The sequence below is a fragment of the Ursus arctos genome, unplaced genomic scaffold, assembly GCF_023065955.2.
Source record: "Ursus arctos isolate Adak ecotype North America unplaced genomic scaffold, UrsArc2.0 scaffold_5, whole genome shotgun sequence".
In the NCBI taxonomy this organism is placed as follows: domain Eukaryota; kingdom Metazoa; phylum Chordata; class Mammalia; order Carnivora; family Ursidae; genus Ursus; species Ursus arctos.
In genome coordinates, this window is record NW_026623067.1 from 86,100,612 (window position 1) to 86,120,465 (window position 19,854).

The 19,854-nt window shown below is 36.9% G+C and overlaps 1 protein-coding gene across 3 annotated transcripts in view; it reads right to left on the reverse strand.

Annotated features, from left to right (window-relative positions):
* The window catches only part of FBXL17 (F-box and leucine rich repeat protein 17), a 484,901-nt gene that overhangs the window by 21,552 nt on the left and 443,495 nt on the right, over positions 1–19,854 (reverse strand). For all 3 annotated transcript variants that reach the window (XM_026498490.4, XM_026498489.4, XM_048221019.2), the window contains one exon: positions 226–368. In XM_026498490.4, coding sequence (XP_026354275.2) covers positions 226–368 — 143 coding nt within the window. The remainder of the gene's footprint in view (positions 1–225; positions 369–19,854) is intronic.

Consider the following 19,854-nt stretch of genomic DNA (forward strand, 5'->3'; position numbering starts at 1 on the left):
CTGCTTTTTCTTTCTGCATAAGCACAAAATTCATTTTTAAACAGAGAAATGCAAAAATAATCTCAGATTCATTTAGAAAACCAGGCATCTTGCAATGCGTAGCGGTAATAGTACACGTATGTGCATGTACACATTTGTACATATAGGGAGAAAGAGAGAGAGTATGAAAGAAAGCTATTACCTACATTGATATATAGAAAACAAATTCAAGAGGTTAACTCTTACTTTATCGCATCTCATCAGCCCCAGATATCTCAGGGATTTGCTGCTCTGTGCAATGAGGGTGGCTCCTTGATCTGTAATTTCTTTACACCATCCGACATCCACAGTCTCTATGGTCATGCTATACCGGCCGATGGCTATCAGCGCTGCAAGGCAGGAGAGAGAGAAAGAAAGCAAGCATAAATGTTAGTAGTGTAAGGGGCCTCTATCTTATTATGACTATTCCTCTCATTTCCTCACCAAATTTGTTCCTGAAAGGTTGTGTGTAAACGAGTGTTTTGTAAACGAAATTAAATTTGAAATGCTTTAGGAAAGCTTGCTCTATGACAAACCCTTTCACAAAGTGAATAATCGTTCCATAATTCCCCTTTCATTGGAACACAACCTCTTATCAGTTTTACTCATTACAAGGTTACCTGTACTTTCAAACATTCATATCTGCAGAAGGAAAAAATTAAAATGAATTACATATATAATGTTACAGAAAACCCCAAGTAGAAACTAAGCTTTACCCAAGATAACTTGAATAACTTTTTAAAAGGAAAATCCATGTAAGCACCATTTTGAGGTGTGTTAAAGTGCATGTGAATTTCTTTACCGATTGGGATAATTTTTTCCATCTGTTCGAGATCTGTTAAAACGTTAAGGCTGTATAGTATTTTTCACATTAGTCCTTCTTGGCACTGTTAGGAATTAAGAGTACATTATACATACAGTTGAACTAATTGGTGCCATGCTAGAGTGCAGTAAAGGGAATGCATTTGTTATGGTGAATTTCCGCACCATTATCAGAAGTCTTCCTTCTATTAACATATAAGATGAAGCCTGTCATCTGCAGACTATCAGTATCTCTAGCCTTCCTGACTGTTTAGCATTGTACGGCTAAACTAAACTGCAGATGCTTATCCCATAATCTACGATGTGCACTACTTATCGCTGCTCCATTACCCCTCACCCTGTCAGAGGGACCAATCAGTGAAGGTGGCTCTTTGCTACGGACTTCTGATTTGATAGACGTGCACACCTCTACATTTGTGGAGCAGAAAAACAGACTTCGATGCCTCCAGCCAGAATGAGTTTATGGTGCATTGGTTTGTAAATGAAAACCCTGAAAACAATGCCACACATATTAAAAAGGAAAGAAATTGTTTGCTAATTATTTCCTCATTCTAACATAGGATGTGTTGATTTCTGTGACATTAAAGGCGGATGATATTTTACAATTGACTAGATTGATAAGAGCAGAGTGAATTACTCATGTAAATAAATGTTAACTCTTAGAGCTCACAGAAAAGAACTTGGCAAAATCTCTTTGCTAATTATCTCAGTAATTTTTTTTTTTTAACTAGGAAATTCATCCCCATGCATTCAAGTATCAAAGCACTTCTAAGTAGCCAGACATTAAAGGTTCACAAAAACAACCATGATTCCACTGTTTTCCAGTGAAAATGCTAAAAAGACAAAAATTTTTTTCTCCTAGAAGTTCCTCATGCCATGAATTTGTTCATGCTCTCATCTTTGCACATGCTACTTCAACATTTATTTTTCAAGGAAGTGGAGTGGGATGGAGGGGATCTGCCAACGGTCTGCTGAATGGTCTGAGTGATATTTTGTGTGTGGAAGCAATATCCCAGGTTAATCCCATTGGTGTCCTTGCCCTAAGAAAACTGTTATCTCTGGTATTGTCATAATTTTCACTAGTTATGATATCCTGAGGATCTCTTACAATAAATGAAGTAGAAGATACATAAAAGAAATTTCTTTCAATACAGAGTGCTCAAACTGTGATTTCGAAAGATGACAAAGGGCAAGTTGCAGGATGGCCCCAGGTTGGTAGACTGTGTACTTTTATTTAGGTTTGGGGCTTGAACATGAAAGCCTTGCAGTAGCCAGAAAAGGGTAGAAACAAATGATCTGAGGATTTTTCAGAGGCGCTTTATAAGCGAATGAAGAGTCAACAGCTATTGATTCGAACTGCTAAAAACTCTGGTATTTAGTATTTCCTTTTTTCCCCCTTTCTTGCCCAAATTAAGATAAGCAGTAAATAAGAAAACTGAAGATAAATCAGGGTATACAGTTTTTGTTTTGACATAGTTCTATATATTAAAGTAAGAATTAAACTTTATTATTCCTTAGTTCCTTCAGTTATTCAGCAAACACCTCATGAGTACTCACTCTAGAGCATTTTGTCCAATATCTATTGACCATCCATGTGTTAGGCACTGGGCTAAGAATTTGGGGCACATTGTCTCATTTAATCCTCTCAGAAACCTTAGGAAGTTTTATTATTATTTCCATTCTAAGGATCAGGAAACTGAGTCACAGAAAGACTGAATAACTTTCCCAGTTACAAGATACTAAGTGGGAGAATGGATAATAAGCTGAGAACTGGCTCTCAGCCCTGGCCACAAAACAGATGTACTGAGTCAGAAGCATGAGGCCAGGCACTGGGCAATTCTAACATGCTGCATCTCCGGCATGTGGACCCGTGGTGCGACAGGTGCTGGACCTACTAGGTGGTGGGGATAGAAAGATTCACAGAATGCAGAGGCCAGCTGAGTGGGGGTGGAGGGTGGCAGGGTAGGGTGGAAATGAGTACTGTCCAAGTAAACAGTGACAATACAACGCTCATCCCCTATAGCTCTTCCCATTCCTAGCTCCTCACTTTTCAGATCTCAAGTCAAAGGTCAGTTTCTCAAAACTGATCATCATATCATTTACCACTATTAGAAATGTTATTAATTCATTTGTTTGTTTACTTTGTTGTGGCCTACCTCTCCCATTAGAATGACAGCTCCTATTCCTGCCTTTTGCCCAGCATCTAGCCTGTGCCTGGGGAGGAGCTTGTTCTTAAAAACATTAGTTGAACACACGAATGGCTATAGTGTGGTTTAGGTCTATTAGAGAAGCATGCCCGGGGGGCACTGGAGCCTCTCACTCTTCAAAAGGGAAGAGAAATCATGGGAGCCTTCATGGAAGAGCTGAGCTAGGTTGTGAGGGATGAGTAAGGGTTCTCCAGAAAAACGGAAGAATGAGGGCAAGTATGTTGGGCTAAGAAAATGGCATACGGAAGGGTAGAGACATGCGAAAGGATAGGGCAGCTGCAGGCCCTTCTGTGTGGCTGACCTAAAAATAAGTACAAGGATGTGGCGGGATTCACTTCAGAAATATTTATTCAATGATTAATGGCACTGGGGTAAGCAAAAGAGATACAAAGAGCAGGAAAAAAAGCAGAGTCCTTGATGTCCTGAAACTTATATTCTAGTAGGAGAGACAGATGTGAAACAAACATAGAAGTATACACAATTCTAAATTGTGACAAATGCTTAGAAGGAAATGGACTGGTCATTCTAAGAATAACATTTAAGTGGGGGGCACGAGGGAGAGTCTTTCTGATGAAGTTACTTTTAATCCCTCCAATAGCCCAGCAAAAACAATACTCATCTGAAGGTTGGAAAACTGAGGTTAAATACTTCACCAGGGCCCCACCCCTCATAAGTGGCAAAACCAAGGTGCAAACTGAGATAGTTTGGCTCCAAAGCCAGTGCTCAGTCTATCACAGCAGCACACAGAGTGGTAGAGAAGCCTGCACGTGTACAGAACGTATTTCCTTTTGCCACCATTCAGGACTTAAACATTACAGCTTATAGGTAGCCAAGGATTTACCCTGTGACCATAAAACACGGGTCCAAGAGAATCTTCAAATTCCACAATCTGTAGAGCAAACTTACCTCTTTGTGACTACATCCTACCTTTGGATATTTTTTCTTTGTTGTTCACAAGACAGCCATGAAACTTGTAGTGTGGTCTAGTCTCAAATTCATTTCCAGCCTCACTACTTAGTAGATGTCTGATCTCGGGATATTTAACTTAGTTCTGAGTCTCTGCTTCCTCGCCTGGACAATGGGGAGGTTGACTCTGTGTCCTGCTGACTTCATAGGGTTGGTCTGAGGTTCAAATGACATAATACATAGGAGGGACTTTGTCCTACATAAATGTCATGATCTATGTGATATTTCCCCAAAGCATTCTGCAGTGGTGCAGTTGATATAAAATGAAAAGACTTGAAAGAGTTTTGAAAAATAAAATGCTCTGGGCAAATGACAGCATTATATAAGCACCTAGTCATTATGTCAATGCTAGTTCCTGAACTGCCTGCTCTCCACTGATGACCATGAACTTGTAGACTGCACCTGGGATGATAGGGCTGTACGTGCATGTAATGTGTGATACTACCTTCATTAGGACCTGTTAACACACTACAATGATATTTATTTATATTATAAATTATGCAAGACTAATTCCTAATCTCAAAGCAATTTTCATATACTTTTTAATGTGCTAAGTACAACAAAAAAAGTTAAACTCTAAAAAGTTACACGAGTTAGAAAGTGTAATTCGGTAACTCATATAATGATCAAGAATATACATTAACCCACTAGAAGGCATTTCCATAGACATACAGAGCAACTGAAAGCCACGAGCACATATACTATATATATATGTGTGTGTGTGTGTATATTTATGTTGTAATATATATTATAATATATATGTTATATATAATATATATATTATATAATATATATTATATAATATATATAATATAAATATATATGTTTATTTATTGGAGTATTGATTGTAATTGCAAAATAATAGAAATGGCCTAACTAACCCTACGTAGGAGAATGGTTAAATGATGCTACATTCTCACAACTGAATACCATGCAGCTGTGAAAAAATGTACGGGGGAAGATCACTAGGAACTTCTAAATCATTCAGTGAAAAAGGTAAAATGCAAGGATTTATATGGTGTGCTATCACCATATAAAAGAGAATATAATTAAAAAACACACACGAATCTGCTCTTTGTGAAAAAGGAATATGGGAAAGAGAAACCAGAAAATACAGAAACTGTTTAACTATAGGGGGTTGGTGGGAAAGGGGAGGGAAAAAGGGGGCATGGAATGTGGGGGGGGGGTGAGGGTGTCAGGAGGGACGGACACTTCTGGGAGTATCTCTTTGGATATAGCTTTGTGCGTCATAGTAACATTTTACATACCTCTCAAAATAAAAAAATTAAAACCAACAAGGATTTGGAGGAAAGGGAAGTAGAATACAAACAGTAACAAATGAAGCTAATTGTATTACAAATGAAGAGCATGACCCAGGCGAATAAGATAACCACACAGAAGGGGATGGGAATTAAGAATGAAGTGACTTTGGAAAACATTATTTCGGCAGGATATTGTAAGGTGAAACCCAAAAAGAACTGTCAGCAAATACTGTACTCCAGTTACTATATCTATTTCTCACAGGGGTATGAGTTAGCAATTCAGTAACCACTTTATGTGTAATCTAGGATTGTAAATAATGAGAGCTGGTCTTTTTACTGTTAGAGAAAGAAGTTATAAATAAGAGAAGGGGAGAAGCTTATAAAGATCTCAGTGGTACTGAATTGGAACCAGAGGTATTAGAATGAACTCATGGTTATATATATACCAGATATATTTGACGTATGTATATATACACACATATGTATATATAACAGAGATACACAGATAGAGAAATAACTAATAAATATGATGTATGTGCATGCATGTGTTAGCATACACACATATATTTCCCATCTTTTTCGGCTGAGAGAGACTAAGAGCAATGATGCTCCAGTAGCAATGATCGACTAGCACCCAGATCTTGGCTTATAAATATCATTCTCCAATAAAAAGAATTAGGGCTTTTTATAGAAATGGTTGATTCCTAGACTGGGGCAGAGAAAATACAAGATGAGTTTGAAATATTTTGTGATATCAGAAAAAAGAAGTGCTTAAAAAAGAATGAGGACAAGTCAAAAGGACATAGGATCCAATCAGAAGAAGCTGCCAATGGTCACAGCTGGAACCATCTGAGCATCAAAATAAATAGACTATTGGACTATACTTGAGAAAAGTGAATAAGCATCCACAAGTCCATATTGTATAGATAGATAGATGGATATATAGTCAAGGAAGGACACCTCTTCCTTACAGAAAAATTCAAATTAATAAGTGTAGAAGGAATGGGGGAAATATAAAAACATCCTTAGGCAAAGACCACAGTAATAACTGTTGCAGGCCAAATCCACCAATGGATGCTAAAATCAGAAGAGACCCAGCAGCCACCACCTTAACCAGAAGACCAAGATTCACATCACCAGTAATAACACATACAGACATCATGTACCACCTGAGCACCTCTGCAGTATTCTTGCCAAAATAAACAATCTCAATCTACGCGTAAGGAAACACCACACAAACCCAAACTGAAAAACATTCTACAAATCTAAAGGGCAGAGGGGTAATAGAATGTAAGAAAAGAATGGGGAGGTGTCACAGATAGGGGGAGTCTGAGAAGACACCCCAACTGCATACACTGTGAGATCCTGGACTGGATCCTGGAAGAGATAGAAAAATTAAGGGAAAAAACTGGTGAAATTCAAATAAGACTTGGAACTTAGAAATCTCACTGTTTCAATGCTAATTTCCTGGTTTGATAATTATACTATGGTTATATGAGTTGACAACATTAGAGGTAGCTAGGGGAACAGTATATGTGAACTGTCTACTATTTTTGCAACTTTTCTGTAATTCTAAAAGTATTTCGGGGCACCTGGCTGGCTCAGTTGGTGGGGCACGCGACTCTTGATCTCCGAGTTGTGAGTTCGAGCCCCATGCTGGGTATAAAGATTACTTAAACATAGACTCTTTAAAAAAAAAGTATTTCAAAGCAAAGATCTAAAACACACAGATAAGCTAATAACAGATAACAAGTGAATGAACTAAGGAGAGAACTAAAATTTTCTAAGTGAAAGCAGGTATTATTTTCACAGTGAACAATCTGATATATAAATGTTACCACTAAAAATACATTTTTCTCCTCATAGGAGGAAGATTAGTCATACGAGTGCATTAACAAGTGACCTGCATATGCCATTTTGTCCTTCCCAGTTCTATCTTCTGCTACGGATCTATGTACCTGCAATACAATCAGAAGAAACGCCCTAGTGCTTGAAAGAGCCAGGGTTAAAATTTAACAGTAGGATTAACATCTTTCATGTAATACTTGGATAAAAGCCATTTGCAAAGAAATTTCTTGGCATGGGTACAAAGAGATAAATATGAAAAGTGCTCTTCTTTGTAGAAGCCAAAGAGGCTCTAAAAACAAAGAAATGACACTTTCAGAGACATTTGTTGTGGTGTGATGGTCCCGGGGAAGGCTCCCTTCGCCCTGCAGAGACCACGGCAGTGGCTCCTAGCCCTGGCGCTTCAGGAGAATCACAGGTGCCCAGCAAAAGTACAGATGCCGAAGTCCCACCCCTGGAGATTCTGATTCAGGAGAAGCGATAAAAGCTCCTGTGATCCTGATGTCTAGCCAGGGCTGAGAACCGCCGGGACACAACAACCTACAACTCGGGCAAAGTCAGGCAACTAAAAAAACAAAAGAACTCCTTGTTAAGGATATGCACAGCCATGTGTTCTCAGATTTTAATACGCCTTTCTCTCTCAAATGGTAGTGACTTTTTGTATATGATCCAATACTTTTTAATGTCCTTATTTCTAATTTATATCCTTTCCTTCCATTTTTATACATTACTATTATATTCGTCCTACTATTATGTAGCCACCTGACAGCGACTGTATTCTCTTTTTCCAGGTTGTCCTTTTTAGTAAATATTTTTCTTTACTTCATTGCACCTATTTATATTTCTAATGCAGCACTTATCAGAGTTTGTTTCATATTAGAATTATTTATCAACGCATCTGTCTTCCTACTAGACTGTAAAGTCTTTGAAGCAGCAAATGTGGAGAATGCTTTTCTAGGACCTCTGAAAGTCTCTGAAAATCAAGTGTCACTCATTTTTTACAGTTTCAATGAACTTTTTGGAAGTACAGCATGCATGCAGAAAATTGCACAAGTCCTAAGGGTACAATTTGATGGATTCTGACAAAGTTAACCCAGCTGTGTAACAGTATCCAGATTGAGAGACAGGGCATGACCACCACGGCGGAAGCTCACTCGTCTCCAACTCCAGTCACTACTCTTCTGCCAATAAGGATAACCACTATCCTGACTTTCAAACACATAGATGAGTATTCTTGTGTTTGAACTTCATATAAATAGAGTTAAACACCCTGCGCTCTTGTCTCTGGTTTTGCAGCTGTCCATTATGTTCATGAGCTCCATCTACACTGTTACGTGTATGGGTAGTCCGTTCATTCTCTTTTTTTTAAAATATTTTATTTATTTCACAGAGAGAAAGACAGCGAGAGAGGGAACACAAGCAGGGGGAGTGGGAGAGGGAGAAGTAGACTCCCCACGGAGGAGGGAGCCCCACGCGAGGCTCGATTCCAAGACCCCAGGACCGTGACCTGAGCCGAAGGCAGATGCTTAATGACCGAGCCACCCAGGTGCCCTGTCCATTTTTTCTCAATGCTCTACAGTATTCCATTCTACTGGCTGTAATTTGTAATGCTACTGTAAACATGAACATACATGTGTGGACATATGTTTTCCTTTCATCTAGGTAAATACTGACAAGTGAGGTGGGATTTCTGGGTTGTATGGCTAAATGTTGAACTTCATAAGAAATTGCCAAAATGTTTTCCAAAGTAGCTCTACCATTTACATTCCCACCAGTAATGTATAAAGATTCCAGGGTCTCTACAACCTTGCCAATACTTGGTAATATCTGTTTGTCTGATTATAGCCATTCTGGTGGGTGTGAAGTGCTACCTTATTGTGGGTTTTAATTTTCATTTCCCCAAGGACTAATGATGTTCTGCTTTTTGTCACGGTGTCATACATTGTTTTAAAATCCTAGCATAAAACTATGTGCCTTTATCCTTACAAGTACTCAGTAAATATCTATTAAATTAAATTGATAAATAAGGAAAGGCACATAAGTTTTCTATTATTAAACTACATAGCAAACAATAGCTTTCTAGACAACAGATAATTTTCCACGTAATTCGAGGGGAAGTACCAGTAAAATAAAATAAACTTAGTCTATCCTCTGGAAACATGAAAAATCTTAAAGTTTCTTAAAATAAGAAAGTAAATTTAAAAAAAATTACAGTTATAGAAAGCTTTCCAAATGCTCATTTATTTGTGGAACTTCAAAGACTGCGGGGTATGCTTTATTTAGGAACTCTAAATCTCTGAAAATCAAGTGAAAAATAAATATAATACAAAAATTGCCCAACAATGGTGGATAACATTAGAGTGAAAACTTTGAATTATGGCAGAATTTTCAAGACAGTGCACGTAGGGGCATTCATTTTACAGAACTCTGTTTACTGAGTTCAGAATAGCGACACGCAAGTCTTATCTGACAAAGGGGACAAGCTGGCTGTGGCCCTTGACCTTTCGGGGAAAAGACTCTCTTGCCCTACACAGCCTGAAATGGAAATGCAACATTATTTTAGGCTGCACCTGCTTTCCTTCCCATGTGATAAACAAGTTGGTGGAAAAGTAAGGGTTCAAGAGAAGAATTTTTTTTAAAGGTCTTTAAATTTATCAAAGCAAGGATAACTATTTTGTACCTTTTATGCTTTTCACATTATTTTTACTCTAATAACAGAAAGACACAAATCTGATTGGGTAGGTAGAAACTAGTTTTGAGTACGTGACTTCTGAAAATGTAATAAACAAAAGGCATATTTAGAACTAACCTTCATTTAACAGGAATATGACCCACTGCCCTGGTTTTCAGTGGTGCTGTGTTTGGTAGTAACCAGCCCTCTGAGTGGAATGTTATGTTCCCCTGATAATCCCTTTATTAAATTTTAGAATCCAAGATGAAGAAGAAAAAAGCCTTACTACTCTTAACATTAGCTGAGGACCTTAAAGTCCCTGGTTCAACTATTCTATTTTATTGTAGCCTGCATGCATACATATATTACTTATCAAAGAATTATGCATCTTTTTCAAAATCCTGACATATTAGATTTCCCTACTTTATGAGAAGTGAATTCTGGGCTTAAATGTGTTGGTTCATGGATATGGAAAAGTACGTTAGTATTTCTGTCATCTATCTGCCTTGCCCATCTTTCTGAGCTGAATTTTCCAGGCCACCCTAAAGACACAGCGTCAGTTTCAAGTGGGTATCAGATACAAATATTTATGTGACCCAGTGCAGGGCAGAACAGGATGTGACTGCAGCAACTACCACTTGAGAGACACCAAGGCTGGTAACAAACATGTGTTATCAGACTGCCCAACACACATTGTAAAAGTGTGTTGATACTGAAGGAAAGGAAACCAAAGGAAGAAGGAAGAACACATGGGGACGTCAGCAGAGTGAATATATGCTCTCTTCCTTCTTTAAATAAATACTAATCGAGGACCTACTCTGCACTGGGGAGTGTTTCTGGAGCTGGGAATGAAGAAATGAAACCTCTGCCCTTATAGAGCTTGTATTCTGAATACAGATAAATAATTACAATACATAATTTGTCAGGTGGTGATGAGGTTTTGGAGAAAAATTAAGCAAGGACTAGGGGTGGGAGTGCTACAATTTTAATTAGGGTGAACAGGGAAGGCCTTATGGAGAAAATGACATTGGAACAAAGATCTGAAGAGGTGGGGAACAAGCCATACAGATATCTAAGGGAAAAGCATTATGTGCAGAGAAAACTTAATGTCAAGGCCATGAGATAAGAAGGTTGCTGGTTTGTTTTAGAATGAGCAAAAGAGCAAGATGGTGAGTGGTGGAGATGAGATTGGGGAGAGTTAATGGAAAAGGGGGTGGTCAAAATAATCTCATAGATCATTTTAACGACACTGGCTTTCCCTCTAAATTAAATTAGAATCCACTGGAGAATTTGGGGCAGTGGAGTGATAAGACCTAACTTAAACTTTCAAAGGACTTCTCTGGCTTCTGGGTTGAAGACAGACTGTAAGGAGGCAAGAGCAGAAGCAAGGAGACCAAGAAGGAGGCTACCGCAATTATCTAGACAAGAAGTGATAGTGGCTTGGCCCAGGGCTGTGTAATAAAAATGGGGACGAGGAGTTGAATTATGACTATTTTAGAGAGGATCAAAAATACTGCTGATGGATTAGATGTGGAGCAAGAGAAAGAAAAGAGTCAAGGATGTTAAAAGAAATCTTTTTTTGGCACTTAGATTTGAAAGAAATTTCCTGCATAGGATTTTACATAGCTGCTATTTGTGTCCTTGTGTCTCTCAGTGTCCTTGCCTTAGTAGGAATATATTTGTTTCTTCTCCGGGATATAAACTCCGAGAGGGGCAAAGACCACCTTAACTCATCCTTATATCATCATTGTCTAGCACAGAGCCTTCACTCACTAGTATTCAATATATGTTCATTTAAATATGTGCGTCTTACATATCACAATTAAAAGCACTTAGGGAAAAAACTCAGAAAGGGATCTTGTTTGCATTCTCTAGAGTTCACATTCATTCTTTTATTCAAAAAGTATTTACTGAGTAGCTACAGTATATCATCACTGTGACGTTCTGCAGTAACTTTGGGGGAGATTATAGGTAACAAACCTATATATTTTCTGCATTCAAAAATTTTCAACACTAGGCATGCTTTGCTTTACAAAGGAAGTAAAAACCAGTTTTTAGAAAGGTGTACTGGAAAGATTTCTAAATTTTACCAGAGTGAAGGGAAGAACTTAACATTTCTGACAGCGGGGCTTCTCTCTAACCTTGCTCCTCAAGGCAAACAAACATATTTACGGGTGCCAAAATTCAATACCTAAAATCATGTGAAATTCTGGGAAAAAAGCATAAAGCTATTTGCAAACTAAAACTAAACACAAAACGGTAAGCTCACTTATTCCTCCCTAACTATAACCAGAACAATTATAACTCAGGGGCTCGTTGTCCCAAGCATGGATTACCTTAGATACTGGCAACAATTTTTGCTTATGGACCTTTCTGCTATAAGGAGAGCAAAGGAAATAAAACCATGAAATTCAAAACATTTCAGTTTGAGTTTTTAAAGTTTAGCAGAGAACTAGGTTAAAATTCAGACAACACTAAACTTTCTATATTCTTTTTGTTTTCGAGGGGGAAGAGAGAATCCCGGTTCTGGATCCACTCACCTGCAAACTTGAACCATACACACTAGTGCACATGCTTACACATGCAGGGAAACACAGACATAGAACTACATATGTACATACATTATTCTTAGGCCCTAAATCCAAGTAGACTTCCCTTGAAGCTACTGAAGGTTAAGCTTCAGGGTCCATCATTTACATGGACCTTTATGAGGGCCTGGGTCACAGAAATATATTTACAGGGTAATGTATTTTTGTAAAATTTGTAAAAACAAGATGCTTTTCTATTCTTTTCTTTAAAAGAGTTTTCAAATTGTTTAAACCTCAGGCCCTGAAAAATCCTGAATTTGTCCCTGACCCAACAGAGAATACTGATTCAGTGGCTTTGGGGGTGGATACCAGGAGGCTGTATTTTTTTCTTTTTTTCATGTCACCAAGTGATTTTGATACACAGCCAGGTTTGGAAATCACTGACGAAGGACTACAGACTGATCAGTTTAATGAGTCCCTGACATCTAGGTAGTATTTCTTTCTGGAGTTCTGCCACCATTGATTGGGACATAAACCATGTAACACTATGTAGTTTGGAAAAAGCTGACAATTGGCAACATTCACTTCCACATTGCAGTGATGAATCACATAACCCTCTGTGCCGAGTAATTAACTATCCATTTGTATGTACTGGCTGTAGCGATATAGTTCTTTTCAACGAGGAAGGAAGGGAATTTGGACATAACATTAACAGTTGTTAATACCAAGCAAATAGAGTAAATTGGATTTATTAAAAAGAATATGTGTGTAGATTTTTTCCCTAGGAGTTGACATAATTTGTCTAGCTTTCTAATTATAGCTGGGACAGAAAATGGCTGAACCCAAAGACCTCTCACGGTATCTAATAAACTTTTACTTACAGGGAGAATATTTCTTGGGTTGGAGAATGACAAATAATTTACTAAGCTTTTCCTGAAAGATAGCTAAAGGTGTTTCACCTGTATCTAGCTGATGAATTAGCTTTAGCTAATAATCAGTGTCATGAGACAGGGAAGAAGCAGCTTGTAATTACTTTGAAAGGAATGAAGGAACAGATCTGATAAAGAAACTAAATCAGCTAATTCCTCTAGGGGCATACCGAGTGGGAGAGAAGCTTACCTTACTGCCAGTTTAAAGGGAGGGAGCATGGGTGGTTTTCACCTGCCTGGCTTCCATTTCCACTTCCTGGTAACAAACCCTTTCCAAAGGTGCAGTATAGGGGCTGTAATCAAAGGTTCCCTCCCTTCTCCAAGATGCAGGTGGGCATGGGACCCAAACCCATCTAAGTACACTCACTCCCTAATATCGGAATTCTGCCCAGAATGACTTTAGAAGAAAAATAGCTGGAGACAACCATCCTGGGGGAGGCTCCCAAAAGAGACTCTCATTAGTCCCAGCCACCTAGAGATCCCATGTTCTTGTCTTTCTCACAGCCCAGTTTTTATTTTGATTCTGGGAGTTACCCCATCTTCTTCCAACAATTTCTTTGCTTTTATTCTGGGTTTTGTTTTACTTAAAGTAGCATCGGTTGGTTTCTGTAACTTGCAACCAAAGAATCTTAATACAGAAAACTATGCACACGGTAACTCAGTTATTTTCTACAATAACAAAAAGTCCAAATGGATTCTCAACGATGCCCAGCTGAAAGAGTCACACCATCAGAAAATATAAATATGCCTCAGTAAATAAACATTTGTTTTGTTGGTAGATGTTTCTGACATATCTGTACTCATTCTTTAGCAAAGTAAAATAATTTTATTCAGTTCCATGATGTCTTTTTAAATTTTTCAGATAATAACTATTGATTGCATAAAAATGGCACTACTTACTGTAAAAGTTAAATCAATAAAGGAAAGTACAATAAAGCTTTAAAATTATCCCAAATCCCATCATTGAGAAATACCATCACTAATATTTGGTAAGCATTCTTCCAGCACCGTCCACATACAGACAGCACAAAAGAAAGAGGAAGACAATATCAGAAATCTTGTATACAATTATGCATGTTTTTAAAAAGTATTTAACTTGTTTTTAATCTAATTTAACCAACATAAAGAAATTGAATTGAGAAAGAATCACAAAACTTCAGTTAAGTATTTCTTTACCATACAAGGTAATTTTTCAGAGTCTACATAAATTAAGAAAAAAATTTATGGGGGCGCCTGAGTGGCTCAGTCAGTTAAGTGTCTGACTTTGGCTCAGGTCATGATCGCATGATCCTGGGATGGAGCCCCTGCATTGTGCTCCCCACTCAGAGGGGTGTCTGCTTGTCCCTCTGCCCCTCCCCCAGCTTCTGCTCTCTCACTCTCTCTAAAATAAACAAAACCTTAAAAAGAAAAAAAATTATGAAAACCTTTAAGAATTTGGAGTCATTTTAAAAATTCTATACTTTACCTCAGACAGAATATACTGACTCCCTTCTAGAAAAATAAAAAAGTAAGAAAACTGACAAGCATTTCTCCCTCTTCCTTCTTCCTTTCATATTCATCAGCTATATTATTATTTTTACATTGTCAGGTTTCAATGTTCCCATCTGCTTTAGTAACCACAATTGTCATGGTTGTTTTGTACTCTGGTTCTATAGTAAGTGGACTAAATACAATGAGTTTCTTCATGATTTGCTTTTTTCATTCCTGAGGTCTTTTTTGAATTAATCTTTTGGGTGGCTAGATACCATCTTTAAGTAGTTTTTTTTTTTTTTTTTTTTAGAAAGATTCATCATATATTCTCTAAATTTTGAATGCTAGAGAAAGACTGTTATGCTTATGTTCAAGGAACAACATTTGCTAAGTATTAAATTTTGGGTCATACTTATTTTTTACCTTCCGAGCTTTATAGACAGGTGCTTCAGTTTTGCTGTGGAGAAACTAAATCCAACCTGATTTCTTCCCCTTCATACATGTCTTGCTTTAATATCTGGAAGCTATATGATTCTTTTGTTATCTCTTAGGAACAAAACCTTTATCAAGCCAAGTCTTTATTATTCTGCAGTGATTTATTCTCCTGGAACATAGCAGATGCTTTGGATTGTTGTAGATTTAGAACTCCTTAGATGGAGGATCCATGTGTTTCACTTTTGTTTTGTTGGCCTCACTTCCCCTCACCCCCACCCCTTGCAAATGAAGGCTTCAAATAAAATGCTAGGAATAGACGCTGTAAATGGTCCTATGTTTGTTCCTCTCAAATTCTTCTACTTTAATTAACTGAGGATGGCTATCTGTCAGGAAGATGGGGAGGTGAGTAATAAGCTGGAACTAACTGAGAATCGTTGTGTCCAGTACCCTTATTACAAGTCTGTTATTTCCTTTATCCTGACACACCTGTTCTCTCAGATTTCTATGTTCAAATGTTATGTTACTAATAACAAAACTGTTCGAGCCATTTTTGTGTTGAATTCTGGCACCTTCTGCTTCTCTCCCTCTTTCACCCATTTCACTTCTGGCAGTCTCCTCAACTCTGAAGCAAGGCAGCAGATGACGGAGATGGCTCATTAACATGGTTTCTCTTTTGGTGACCTCTTCTCTGACATTTTGGAATGTAAAACTGGGACTCTACACAGGCATGGAGATTCATGGCTCAAATGAAATAATTTCTGGCTCTGTCTTTCTGAATAGGGATACATATTTCATGTTAATCAGAAGTATCCCCCAAGATTTTTTTTTTAACATTTATTTATTTGAGAGAGAGACAGCGAGTGAGCACGAGTAACCAGGGAGGGGGAGGGGCAGAGGGAGAGAGAGAATCCTCAAGCAGACTCTGTGCGGAGGATGGAGCCCAAAGTGGGACTTGATCCCAGGACCCTGGGATCATGACCTGGGATCATGACCTGAGCTGAAATTAAAGTTAGCTGTTCAACTGACTGAGCCACCCAGGTGCACCACCCCTAAGATTTGTTTTTTTAATTATGTTCAGTTAGCCACTGTATAGTACATAATTTTTTGATGTAGTGTTCAATGATTCATTAGTTACGTATAACCCCCAAGATTTTTTAAAGAATTATGAAGTTAGAGTCAATAATGTTGACAAATATCAAATTATGTAGAGAATTCCTGATCTGTAGGCTAATTTGACTAATATTTATTGGATGATTACCACATGCAAAATAACAACGGGTATAAAAAGATGAGTAAAATGAAGTCCTTGTCCTTGCTTTCAGTGTGATTAGGGAGAATAAATTAAATAGAAGATATTTATATTATTATGACTATGTAAATACTGTTCACTACTGAGCCAACCTTCCTTCATTTCTCAATTTTTATCTGGAGTTTATATTTGCCTTATATTTTATTTGTTTACTTTTTGTCTATTATTATTTTTTAAATGTTCCTACAGATAGTTCAAGTCCCTACCCAAATTTTTCCAAAAGCTCAAAATATAAATCAACTGATTTGTTCCATTATCCAAGAGAGCCCTGCACTCTCTTCTGAAGTCCTCTAAACTCCAGCTTGTGGCTGAGTTGCAGGCTATTAAGGATAAGTACACAATCATTCTAAGATTTTCCCTTTCAGCTCTCCTGTGGGTCCCATGTCTTCTCCTTACCATGGTTTATTCATTTTTGTGACAAAACACATCTTCTAAAGGGCTAATGGGAGATAAAATTTGAACCCTTATATGTCTAAAAGCATCTTTATTTTACTTTCACAATTAATTAACAGTAGGGCATTGTATAGAATTCTAGATTGAAAACCATTTCTCCTTAGTTTTGAAGGCACTGCTTCATTATTTTCTAGCTTCCCGTATTGCCTTTTCCTTCAGCTTTATTGAGATTTAATTGATAAAAAACATTGTGTAAATTTGATGTATACAATGTGTTGATTTGATATACTTACATATTGCAAAATGACTACTATCCATATTGCTCAATTTTAAGAGATTTGGAGTCACTCTATTTTCTGTAGCATGGATCCTATCTTCTTCGTTAGAAATTTTTAAAATTTCCTTTTCATCCTTCACAATCTAAAATTTCAAGATACAATCATCTTTATTTGCCTTCATGTAGATCTATTTTCATACGTGATGCTGGGCATTTGATGGGCCCATTCAATCTGGAAACTCATGTCCTTCTTTCTTTCATAGCAGCCTCTTTTTCAGGGATGGAATTGCTTTTCTTATTTCTGAGACTAGTACTTAGGGTTTTTAATGTTTTCTTCTGCTATCTGCATTGCTTCTGTTTCCTCCTAGCTTGATTTTTCGGTTTGTTTGTTTTAATATCTACTTTGATGTTGGATGCTTTTTTCAAAAGGTGGTCACATAAGGATCTTTGACCATATCCCCTGGGGTTTCTAGAGTATCTGATGCCTCTGAGGGCTAAGTCTTGCAGGCACCTGTTATGGAGTCCTTTCTCAAAGCATGTTAGGCTATGAGTTCCTCTGCTTTTATTAAGACAGTTAGCACTCCTTCTTATGTCTGATTTCTAAAAACGTGTTGACATCTCTCATCCTTTCTTATCTCCTTTCCTATCTTCTTTGTCTTAAAAAATCCCTTTAACGTCATTTTTGCAAGATTTTATGATAGAGAAAAGATTAATGCACATTTACTGCTGGCAATTTTAACTGGTGAGAAAGAGCATGGGAAATGTATGGTCTTTCCTAAGTGTTCTCAGTTTTAGGTGTCCATTAAAAATTGCTTCCTTTGAGCTTGAGTGAAATGTATCATTAAAGGAATTGGTCAGTCTCTTTACATGTGTATGTGTTACATATCCAATCTATCAAAGGCAGAATAAAAGCAGGACAACATCGAGGGTGAGCAGTATATCCTGGAAAATGTAAGTACACTTAACAATTAAATAATAATACCTTTTTAGTTATTCCTGGCTCCTGAACTATTATTCTACTCTGTATTTTATACTACTCTTCTCTAAATTTAGGCTAATCCATGTGGGTAATAAACTGTTAAAAAAACCTATTGGGATGTACTTTATTTTATCAAGTGGAAAACTGTATTTACCACTGAGTAAAACAACATTTGAAATTAAATCCCAGATGCTTGAAAATTCTCCATATATTCTCAAGGAATAACTTGGACATTTCCTTCATAATATATTTGAAACACTTTTTCTGATTTCACCAACAACTTAATACATGAAATATTTTTATTTTAAGATATTTGAAAACAAACAAGTAAACACCTGGTATTTTATGCAAAAGGATATTTTCAGTAAAGAGACTATTTTTGCTAAAATATGTGTATCAACATGACTTGCTCAATGCTTCAACTTGGTTAACTGTAACAAATCTTAATGAAATAGTATTGTGCTTCCATTTATTTTGGCCATCACCTATCCACAATATATGTAATAGTCATGAAATTCAGCCAACTTTTTTTCAGGTTCAGAGAGAGAGGTCTTCAAGAAAATAGCCTATGACTGATATCTCCCTCAAATCAGCAATATCATACATATTTATAAGTACAGTTATAAACAAACTATTACTAGTTTAAGAAATGCAATTTATCCTCAGCGATAATAGCTTTGAAAGTTAAAAAAGCAGAATTTAAACATTTCAGTTCTCTGGAATTTTATGCTTTCAACAAAAATATATTGTTCTACCTAAAGAATATCAGAGAATGTAGTTCTCTATTTTACTAATCATTACATTTCTTTTTTTTTGATATGCATGCAGAATGTAGTAACCACTATGTGTTTAAAAATTATTTGTGTGCACTAAATACGTTACTTTAAGAACTGTTCATATGCCAAGAAATGAAAGATTTTAAATAAAATTGCATCCCCCAAAGCTTCTGTTTTAAGGCCTTTGCATTTATTGAAGATTCTTATAAAATCTACTGAATTTCAGGTAATGATCTCTTTTTAAGATGAACCCTACGAATTCAAGCAGAAAGTTGCACCCACAGAGGAGAACCAACCATATGCAATGTAGTTAGTTTCTAGAACATATTTATTAGATGCTAAATAGAGTAAGCCTCTCCAGAGAGAGCATTACATCTCAGGGGATGAGAAGATTTGTAAAGCTACTATCCTCTCATAATGAAGGTTTTATCTACACAAAGTATTTTCAGTCATTACACTCAGGGTATATTATCACATCCATGAACATAAGCTATGTTTCAGACTAATCAAGCAAGGTATTGTATGTTTTAGTTGTTTTTATAAGATTCATATAATACCTGTAACTATTCTTCAGTATATTACGAATTTTATTAACCCAGATAAAGAATTGTCTCATTAATTTGGAATTGCAAGAGAGAAAGAGTTCCATATAAGTGAAATAAATGGGCAGCAGACACTACTTTACAATGGATTAATTGATGTGAAGTTGCCATTTTTGTGGGTCAAAATTATTAAATATGGCAATTTCACATGGCTCAACATTTACATATCAAATGATTCTTATTTTAACTATTTTGGAAACAAATAGTTCTGGAAAGTTTTTACCTATTTTTCTGTCTTTTTAAATGGCATTTATTGAACCCAAACTCCCTTGATTATCATGATTTTAGTCTACTGTAATAAGCAGCTCAGAATTATAGAAAGGGCTCTTGAGTTAGCCCGAAGGCCTAATGGGCCATACAGGTAG